Source organism: Lytechinus pictus, chromosome 3 (assembly GCF_037042905.1).
Source record: "Lytechinus pictus isolate F3 Inbred chromosome 3, Lp3.0, whole genome shotgun sequence".
Lineage (NCBI taxonomy): Eukaryota > Metazoa > Echinodermata > Echinoidea > Temnopleuroida > Toxopneustidae > Lytechinus > Lytechinus pictus.
The window spans coordinates 18,301,699-18,313,265 of NC_087247.1; the positions used below are offsets into that span (position 1 = coordinate 18,301,699).

Here is an 11,567-nt window from a genome sequence, read left to right on the forward strand (position 1 = left end):
TAATGAGCAAATGAGCAAGATTTATCCAAGTCCTCTCGTGGCTGAATTCATGTCCCTGCAAAATCTCGTGAATTGTGAGACTTTCTTTCTCAAAGAATTTAACCACTTTTTCCTTGAGTAATATTGATTATTTTTGTACCATGGGCAAGAGTAAATGTTACTCTTTTATATTGGTAATTTCTTTTGAATGAAATATTTTGATAAATAAGTGAATTTTTTACCTGAAAAGATGCATCAAACAGAATTTTCTTCCTCTGTTTTCACTTGCAAATTGTGCAACATTTTGTGTTTTAGGCACCAACATTATTTATATCATCAGAAAGCTCAAACTCTATACTTTCTTACAATGTCACTCTTGATATGTGGCATCTTTTAGATGGGTCAGCAGCCAGCTTTTTCCATCAAGATGCAAGACAAGATTTCTGAAATTTCTGAGTAACATAAAATCCAGAGTTCTGATTGGCTGAATACTGTTTTCAAAACAAACAGGCGTGGGTAATTTGAAGAGATTACCACATGGTGAGTGTGACCTTGCAGAGGCCCAGTGTGGGGAACATTGGAATTTGCGTGGGTGTGTGGTCTCTATGACCAATCAGAGCGCAGTATTCTTGTTTTTTAGCTGCAAAATGTACTTGGCCTATGAAAAGCTGGCTGCTGACCCATCTAAAATACATCTTCTTATAAAAATTATATCATATTAAAGCTTAGATCTTCAGCTTTATCATGATCTAAAAATCATTTGTGCCCAAACAGAAATTAAGTTTGAAAACAACAACTTTTGTTGCATGAAAAAAAATATTTTGTTTCATGTTTTAGATCAAAAGTTTTTCCTATATTACAACATTCTTTTAAAAATCCAAACCCATGACCTGAAAAAATGATTCTTTTTCTTTACAAAGATACCAAAAACATGAAATTTGGTCAATATTTAGAGCAGCAATGGCCGAATAAAAAGAGGTGTTTTGGTTCGCACCAAGCTCATTAACTATGCAAAAACCCTCTAGTCATGAATATCACTTGGATAAAAGAAGCTACTTTTTCAGGGCTTGCGGACTGACTGTAGTTTAGTAGACTTTGCCTTTGTTCCAAATAATCAAAGATCTTATTGCCATCAACCCCAACAATTTCATGTTCAACAAACCAGCCAGCAGACTAGGCGAGAAAGAATCAAATTCCGATGTCAACTAGTCAAAAGTGTATTGCTCATAAATACAGCTCCTTCTCTTGAACTACCAAGGATTGGAACAAATTGAACATAGATACAACTCTAATAAAGTCACTGAACTCCTTCAAAACTAAATTCACCCAAAAGCTGATAACCTGCTTGCTCGATGACCTCACGTGTTCCAAGACAAGACAAGACTTTGTCATGAGGGAGTTTTTTTTTTTTTTTTTTTTTAAGTTTAACTCTTTTCAAACTGATAGCGTTTCCAGTCTTCTTTTAGACTCTCAGCCTAATTTAGGATTCTGTAATGTTTTTTTGAAATCTTATGAGCAATGTGAACACAGCAAGGAGTGATGTACAGAACAATATCCAATTGATAGAATTACATATTCGTGCTCTCACAAGTGCGTCATCGAAGAATCTAGCCCAGGCCCATTCACATTAATGTGAGATTGGTAATGTAACCTGTATACTCAGAGATTTTGAAGAACTGTGGAATTTGAATACAAGTTCTTTTAGAAAGAGCAAGAAAAATATTACATAGCCATCTTGGCTTTTGTCATGGAAAGCATTAATTAGCGCAATGTCAATGGGCCGATACACACAGTGATACATAGCTGGAGAATCAAAACAACAAGTTTTCAATTGTCTTGCTGGCTAGCTACCAGCCCAAATACTTCGGAATAATCTTCTTCCATGACAAAAGCCCAGAGGCAGGACAATTTACGTTAAAAGTAAAAAGGAACAAGTGGAACGCCTCTGGCAGTCTCGCCTGCATTACGCGATTTAATATAGCAGCAGTGCTAACTTTGAAAACTACAATAAAATAATCATTCACAAAAACACCATTCATATAATGACATAATACCACGTTCATTGACCATAAATGACATTTGAACGGTGACTTAAGACTTGTCAACTACACCCATGTCCACATTTCATTCACTCTATCCATAAACTTTCAAAGTTATGATGGCAATTCAACAATTACCCCAACATGGCCTAAGTTTATTGACCTTAACTGACCTTTGACCATGGTCATGTGACCTGAAACTCATACAGGATGTTCAGTGATACTTGATTACTCTTATGTCCAAGTTTTATGAACTAGATCCATAAACTTTCAGAGTTAGGATGGTAATTTAACAAATACCCCCAACACGGCCAAAGTTCATTGACCTTAAATGACCATTGACCATGGTCATGTGACCTGAAACTCGCACAGGATATTCAGTGGTACTTGATTAACCTAATGTCCAAGTTTCATGAACTAGATCCATAAATTTTCAAAGTTATGATGGTAATTCAACAAATACCCCCAACTTGACCAAAGTTCATTGACCCTAAATGACCTTTGACCTTGGTCACGGGACCAGAAACTCGAGCAGGATATTCACTAATACTTGATTAACCTTATGCCCAAGTTTCATGAACTAGGTCCATATACTTTCTAAGTTATGATGTCATTTCAAAAACTTAACCTTCGGTTAAGATTTTGAAAATAATTCTCCCAACATGGTCTAAGTTCATTGACCCTAAATGACCTTTGACCTTGGTCATGTGACCTGAAACTCAGGTAGGATGTTCAGTAATACTTGATTATCCTTATGGCCAAGTTTCATGAACTAGGTCCATATACTTTTTAAGTTATGATGTCATTTCAAAAACTTAACCTTAGGTTAAGATTTGATGTTGACGCCGCCGCCGTCGGAAAAGCGGCGCCTATAGTCTCGCTCTGCTATGCAGGCGAGACAAAAACTGCAGTCGCTATGTTCCTGTGCTGTTTGCATCCTGCCAGCCTCTAGGTTCTCTATGGTTCTTATTTAAAAACATCCATTGGATGCTTTTTAATAAGAACCGTTTGTCACACAGCAGTCCCTGCATAGATGTCTACTTTGCCATTGAAATCAATGTCATGATGTGCAATTAATTACTAGTTGTGTATGGTCAAGTCTTTAAGACCACAAAAATTCAGAATCCTAGCCCTTGCCTTACCAAGCAAAAAATTGGACGTAACATTACAAACCAATATCACCCCCCCCCCCCCCTCGGCAAACTAGTATGATGGGGGCCCCATGTCTGCGCACCTAAAATTTAACTTTTAAGATTAAACCTGAATTTCTTTTTATTCCGCAAAAAATTCAGTTGATAATGTTCCTTAAATTCTTATAAGAGTGCCAAAAAATTCACAAAAATTATGGAGAAATATATGATTTTCTTGGAAAAAACCTAGGCCAGTCATTTTCTGATTGAACAAAAAAGTGGTGCCCCATTGTCTGCGCACCTTACAAACGATTCAGAGATTTTGCTGAGAAAGACTGCATTTTGAGGCTGTAACATAACATGCCAGAAATTCATTATTATTCCACCATTTTGAGTTAGATTTTTTAATGAATATCTGCCTATGTATTGCAGACCTGTGTAAGGTTGGCGATCATTGCGCTTCTTCTTTTACTAGAGTCGCGCAGATGCGCGTGTGTGCAGACAAGGCCAAGGGGGACTGCGCAGACTTGGAAGACCTTAAAATAAAAATAAAAATAGAGTTTAGTATGAAGGGAAAAGTTTTAACACAAACTGCACAAGGAAATTAAAGGGGCATCCTACATGTAGTCAAACATGACAAAAAGCTTTAGATCTAGTAGATCTCTGCCATGCAAACATCAATCATGAGTAGTATGGTAAAAGGTCCTAAAGCTGCGCACCAATCATCGCGCATGCAATTTCAAGTGCAAAATGCGCACTCTGTGTGTAAAGCTGAGACTGCAGGGTGACGAACCATTCCTACATGTATTCAATTTTTTTCTACAGAGGCAGCAATAATATAGTCACTTTAATTTCATATTTTCCTTTAATAATATGGAGTAGACCCTCTATAGAAATTAAGACACAGGAAATACTATTTCTTTGCATAAAAAGGGCGGGTCTGGATGGTTTGATGTACAAACACACCTAGGCTCCGTAACACAAAGATTAGCGATCAATCGCTAAATGAACTGACCAATCAATATCAATGTTACACGTGCATTTGGTTTAAAATGCTGACCAGGGACTAATCAGTGCAGTTCTTTCATATTTGCAATCCGTCGCAAACCTGCGTTACGGAGCCCTGGGCTCCGTAACAAAGATTAGCGATCAATCGCTAAATAAACTGACCAATCAATATCAATGTTACACGCGCATTTGGTTATACCGACCAGGGACCAATCAGTGCGGTTCTTTTATATTTGCAATCCATTGCAAACCTTTGTGTTATGGAGCCCTGTAGTGGCTAACCCATACATTTTTGGCACCAATGCATGAAGTTGGATGTGTACTTAATTTATTTGGATTCTTTCAAGGAGTTCTTTGAATTTGGGGATTGGTGTAGCGTAGCTTTAAGTTTCGGACCCCTTCTAACGTTACATTTCGGACCCCTTCTAACGTTACATACTATGTAACGTTAGAAGGGGTCCGAAACTTAAAGCTATGACTTAGGGCAGCGAAATAAAGAAGAGTTCAGAAAATACGTTGGGATTTTCATATCACTATTAGGCCTAGATCTAACATTATACCCAAGTTAGTGAGTTTTGTGATATTTTCTTCTGGGTTAGGCCTAGGATATTTACAAATTGTGAGAAAAAAAATTGTTAAAATTGGCATACATGTAGGGCTTATTGTTAGTAAACCAAAGTGCATACAGCTTGAGGTCTCCCCATCATTCTATTACTAACATTAGCCAGGAGGAACTTTGTTGATTATACTTGGACTTTAGAAGTTTAGTTAGAGAAGAGAGTAAAAATCATACACTAACTGTTTAGTGTTAGATCTACATTCTAACCGCGGACGTTTATACCGGTAGTGAATGATTTTTACTCTCAACTGTCCAAGTTACGACAAAGTTCCTCCTGGGGCTGGGACCTGGCTACTCAGATCAGATATTTCAATCACATACATGTTGCAATTGTCACTTCAATGACGTGACTGTTCTTAATCTAGTCTAGCGGTAGACCAAAAGCTTCGGTCTCTGTTATGTTGGTTGTTCTGCTGAACTATGTTGGCCGGTGGCTCCACTCACCAAATACAGAGTCCAAAGTTATAGCACGATCTGTACAGGGGACTCAATGGCCATGTTTATGTATGGCAGTGTATCCTATTGCCGGACACCTTTATTTCAGTGCTTTAAAAATGACAACTAGAGGAAATACAATCAAGAAAAATTCGCACTTGCTATTCCAAATATTATGAAAATTATTAATATGATAAAATTATTTTATATTTACCAACCATTTTCTTTACATCGCACTTGCCGCATACCCCTCCACGAAAAACAATTATTTTCGTGCGCGACAAATTACATCATGATTCCGGACGCGCGCCGGACGGGTAAAGATATCCTTGATTACAATGATGTAAGAATAAATTTCTGTGATTTTTTTCTTCTTATATCACATCATGAATAAATTCTAACTTTTTGTTTGCTTTTTTTATATCGAATCTGAACAGATGTTGGTAATAAATTCGTGTTTGATAACTTAATTTATTTTTTATTTTTTGGTTAGCTGCATGTTTCATGGCACTTTCCAGTGCTCGTTCGTATCGTGACGCTCATCAAGTTCTATCGATGCGCAGCCGATCGTCGACGGGTCTACTCACGGTAAACCTCACGCACGGTACCTTGAGAACTAGCGGTCGACGATCACCCACAATACACCTCACCTCATCATTCGATCGAAGGAGCCGACGAGATTGAAATTCGGAAAATCAGGCCCATATTTCTGTTAGAAAATATATCAATTCATTCAATTGTTAATGCAAAACTATGTTATATGATATTTTAAGCATTTTCTGTCATTTTAGAGATAAATAAGGTAGAAATTTGATTTTTTCGCCTTGTTTTTGCAATCTTGTTCTATGTATTGATCTGTGAAAATGAATTGCGGAAGTCTTACGGTACGAAATTGTTTTCGAACGCATTTATATGCGCGTCCGGAATCACAATAGTGTCCGGTAATACAATACGTGACTATACTTAAGTTAGGATAAAATGGGGAAGTGAAGTTGCGACAGCCGAAGTCACTGTTTTTCCCCTTTTAAGTTTATTTTTCCCCGTTTTGGTGCTTTTCAGACTAAAACGGAATAATCTCTTACTCTATTTTGGTTCAACTCTTTTTCAATATTTTTATGAAATAAAGACAAAAATGTGCCCCGTCGGGGGGATTTTGCATTAATTCATAATTGTTCTCCCCCTAATCATGGTGGCTGCACGTTGCACGATAGCGAGCCGTCTGTGTACGAGGAGAAATTAAAAAAATAAAAAATGTTGAAAAACTCCTCAAAACAGACGGCTGCCAGCTGTCTAGTCTAGCGGCTGATCATCGTTCGTTCACGACAAATTTTCTAAATCAGCACAACAGCATTGCCCAATTGACATCTGTACGTCCGGACAGTACCGGTAGGCGGTACATGTACGTTACGTTGGGTATCGTACACGGTTTATGTCGGCTTATCACTGGTGCAACAGCGTACAAAACCGGTCTTCATTAGACACAATGATTTACTGTAATAATACGTACGCTAGACTCTTTGAAAGCTACAAAGTTACGCTTTTTACAGACACATACCATTTTACTAAAAACTCACCTTTAAATAAATAATCGTACTCATCATCTTTCGTGCCCATCTTGTAAATTGTATCGCTTCGTAAATTCTTTCAACCTGTTCGGTTACGCCCCTGAGAAGTGACTTCCGGATATGTCACCGGTAGGGATTCCCAAATAAACATAAAATGATGAGCAATAATCTGATCAATAAAAATCCAATCGTTTCGAATTGGTTATCAATTAGAATATCAAAACAATATTAGAGGGTAAACTTCACCGATGTCGTTAGATTTGGACGATTTCTCCAAGTTATTTGAGATAGACATTAGTCTTCGAATTCGGTACAATGGCGGCTTCTAACGCCTACAGTAGTGTGACGTCACATTCGCGATCCGAAATAATTGCAATATATGCACACACGTAATTTACGAATAGGTCTAGAAACATTTAAATTATTGGGGCAACTTATAATTTTTGTTCGCAATCATTGCAAAACTACGTGTATTAATAGAGTACAGAAATATTGTGATACGATATGTATATTCCATACCATTATAAGGTCTATGTACATAGGCGGATCCAGGGGGGGGGGCCGAGGGGCCCGGGCCCCCTATTGGCGGAGCAAAAAAAGAAAAAAAGGAAAGAAAAAAAAAGGGGGGAAAGGAGGAAAGGAGGGAAAAGAGAGGAGGAAGATGAGTTAATAAAATAAGATGAGGGGAAGACTTGGAAAATAAAAAGAATCTTTCATGTCACTGTATAAAATTTTCGCTCGCGCTCGCATTGCCTTTTACTTTTTTTTTTAGGTGATTTTCATATTGTGTTCAATATGGAGATTAAAAAAAGTGATTTGTAAAATGTCAGTTTTATGTTCTGAATATTAACATTTTCTATCATCAGATTTTGCGCCCTCATGCATTAATGAATAAGATATTAATTTAATGATTAAATTGTCCATTTTGTTTCATCTCGCACTTAGCAAGAGAAATAGGAAGACAGTCATCATTTTCATATACATGTCCTAAGGATGTCCCGGTCCTATGTTAAAACTGAAAGTAATAATAATTAAAAATATTAGCTCTTTATTAAGTGCGATCCATATCCACCTCAAAATTTTCCTACAAAGTTCTTGAAAAATAGAGCTGAAGTTATAACTGTTTTTTTAGATCGGAAATCGAACAGTTTAAACTCGCGCTTCGCGCTCGCTTTGATTTTCATAATAAAAGATGTATTAAGAATGCCTAGATTCTAGGTCTAAATATGAAACACGCGCGCGCATGTTTATTCAGATAGTCAACTTGTTCTCTGAATCATTATCCAGTTTCAGATCACAATATCAAAAATTTTCCGCTCACGCTTTGTGCTCGCATTATTAATGTAGGTAGACCCCCTATTACTCATTTTTTTCATGATTTACAAAACATGAATAGAGTGTCCCGTTTTTAGGTCTAAATCTCGATTTTATCCGCTCGTGCTTCGCGCTCGCATCAATTGTTTAGTTATAATCCTGTTCACGATTACAAAAATTGATTAAAATTTTACATTCTTTATGAAGAAAAGTCAAAAATTTTCAGCTCGCGCTTAATTCGCGCTCGCATTATTTGATTGTTGAAATATGAAACGTTTTCATGGCTAAGTGCAAGCAGTCCTTAACAGGTACATTTTCGATCAGTTCAAAACGTATATAAAAAATTTCTGCTCGCGCTCTGCGCTTGCATTATTAATGTAAGGAAGATCCTCACTTACTCATCCTTGTCATGATTTACAAAACCTTAATAGAGTGTCTCGTTCAGTAGGTTTAAATCTCGAATTTTTCCGCCCGCGCTTCGCGCTCGCATCATTATTGTTTAGTTATATACCTATTCTGTTTAAGTTACAAAAAGTGCTTAGAATTTCCATTCCTTAGGTAAAATTGTCAAAAAATTTCAGCTCGCGCTTCGCGCTCGCATTATTTGATTTTTAAAATATGTACAGCGTCTTCATGGCTAACTGCAAGCAGTCTTTAACAGTATCTTTTCCATCAGTTCGATTCTGCTCGCGCTTCACGTTCGTAGTAATTTTTCATTTGCATACACATCTTTTTCAGGATAACAAACATTGCCCAGAATGTTCAAGATTTTAGAAAAAAAAACATAATATTTCCAATAAAAATGTTAGCTCGCGCTTTGCGCTAACATTGTATAAATAAGGATTATGGTATTATATATTTATGTTTATTCATTAGAATAAAGCTAAGAAGTGACTATTATGACTACCCCTTCAAAGAAACCAAAAATCCCGGCAAAAATCATCTTCGAGCGGCCGATCGGGGAAAATATGGCTGAAAAAATTCCGGGCCCCCACCCCTATTGGCGAAGGCTGGATCCGCCCCTGTATGTAGGACACTGGCGTAAATCCTGTCCGAGTAGGGGGATGATCGACAGCAGCTAAAATGTTGGTGTCACCCCCACACCAAGGGCAGGGCCCTGTAAACGATTTTGTTTTACTGAAGGTTCTGATGAAAATTATACAAGCATTTTTTGTCAAGCATCACTACAAAATAAAGGTCATTTTGGTCCAAAGAATTTCGACAATAAAAAAAAGGACGAGGGCAGGGGCGGAAATCTCTCCCAAAAGGTAGGGGGACAAGGGGCTGGAAAATTTGACAAGCAAAAAAAAAAAAAAAAAAAAAAAAAAGGTTATCACCCCAAATGAAAGGTCGACCAAAATAAATTTGACAAGCAAAAAAAAAAGAAAAAAGGTTATCACCTCTAAAGACGTACGTCATCTCGTCCAAAATACATGTTTTATTTCGATTTTGAATGAGGTATTTCTTTTCATCACAAAAGACCAAAAATAGTAGGGGGACATTTGATATTGTGTCCCCTACTATTTTAAGTCGGGCTGACGCGTCCCCCTGTCCCCCTTGGATTTCCGCCCATGGGCGAGGGGGATGGGTATAAGGTCATTTCATTTCTCAATTTTTGTCACTCCTTTCAGAATTCCTGGAGGTGCTGCCTTAGGAAATTAATGCACGCAGCACCCCCCCCCCCCGAAAGAAAATCTTGGGGGTGAGTGAACCAGCACCCCCGGCTAGGGCCATGACCTTGCAATGGCCTATACAACTACAGGGGTAACCGTCGATCGGTACATCTTTCAGTTAACAGCATTCAGTGTCGATGGATGTAACGGATTTGTTGTGATATCATTATGCGAGCGAGCAAATATCAGTAGTTGGACTACAGATCGAATGGTGTCCAAAAACCTCTTTCAAGTGATGTGTAGGCACGTCACGGGAAATGTATAGGCCGACTGTAAATGTGTACATCTTTCAATTAAAGGCCTATCACGATAGACAGAATGATGACTATTTCGTCTTTCAATGGGTGAGTAATTGTTGGAGAAATGCAGAGAGAGAGAGAGAGGGGGGGTAGTGAGCAAGCCTTTAAAAAGTTGCTTCAGTAGTTTAAAATGATCATGCATAAAAAATACACGAGGATGATAAACTGAGGGTAGATTATCAATAAAGTAAACTTAAGAAAAAAGGGAGAAAGAAATAGAGAGCAAATAAGGATTAAACAGTTCATATTTTGTTCAATGAAAACTCATTTGCTCAGTGGTTAAAGGTGACACCGAAAATGAACAAAAAATGGGATCATGATTATCAGCAATGAGGGTGCTTTATGAAATGAGTATAGACCATCACATAACCATAACATAAACTTCTAAAAAATGTGGAGTAGCACAATTATGCAAATGAAAAGGAAAAAAAATGACAGAAAGGAAATATTTAGAATACTATTTAAGACTATAATGGTAGCTGATGCAACATTCAAAATTTTGAGCAAAATTAATATTTATCAGATCGTTAATTACGTTAATAGATGTGAATTAGAGTCTTCTATAAACGGATGACATTGTAAAGCGTGGGGGAAATATTTATGTCCTGCCTTGCCTCAGAGGCACTGTACGATCGATATACAGAGTCTGTGTTTTACTGAGTTTGTCAATGCAATCAGTATCTCAAATTGGCGCTTAACTTGTACAAAATGTTTTTATCTCCCGCTTCCACAAAGATTCCAGGATATGACACCCCTCCCGCCCCCACACACATATACATTCACTAAAAATGATGTTTTGATCGGTTTTGATTTGTTTATGATCAGTTATAGCCATATTTGAAAGCCATTGGTTTTCATAAATGGACTTATTATAACCATACTCTCATGATGCAGCGGATAATATCCTTTGCAATAAGCTAAACGTATAGGGATTTGTTATAACCTATATAATTCTTGTAAGAACTATATTATTGAACGCGAGAGCGGATCGACCGCGCGAGGAAATTTTGCATTTTGTTAGAATGCAAAATTGGGCCAAGTTAAGCAATTTGACTGCATTCAAAGATGAATCCACGCATGAACAGTAGTATTAATCATTTTGATAATTAAACAAATATCGTTTCTGTCTTGAAAAGTGGGGGATATAGGCCTATTCATCCCCCATCCTCCCCGGGATTTACGCCTGTGATATATATAGGGGCATACTGGCCAGAGACAGGGCATGGGCCTGTATATAGGCTGTATAGTCTATCTACCTCAGTTTGGGACCTTAAACAAAGGAACCTTTTAAAGGGATGCTCCAGGCTGAAGATATTCATATCTCAATAAATAGAGTAAAATTCACAGAGCAAAATGCTGAAGATTTGATCAAAATCGGATGACAAATAACAAAGTTATTGAATTTTAAAGGAGAAATATATTGAAAATCGTAAAAATGGAGAATCATATATCAAATCAAAGGAGAAAATAAGGAGAACACGATGGTGTACATCATTTATCATGGAG

At 37.4% G+C, this 11,567-nt stretch overlaps 1 protein-coding gene across 1 annotated transcript in view; it reads right to left on the bottom strand.

Moving 5' to 3' along the window:
- The window catches only part of LOC129256492 (ras-related protein Rab-11B-like), a 34,347-nt gene extending 27,198 nt beyond the window's left edge, over positions 1 to 7,149 (bottom strand). Inside the window, exon 1 of the mRNA XM_064096556.1 lies at positions 6,785 to 7,149. Coding sequence (XP_063952626.1) covers positions 6,785 to 6,824 — 40 coding nt within the window. The 5' untranslated portion in view covers positions 6,825 to 7,149. The remainder of the gene's footprint in view (positions 1 to 6,784) is intronic.
- Between the last annotated feature and the right edge of the window lie 4,418 nt (positions 7,150 to 11,567).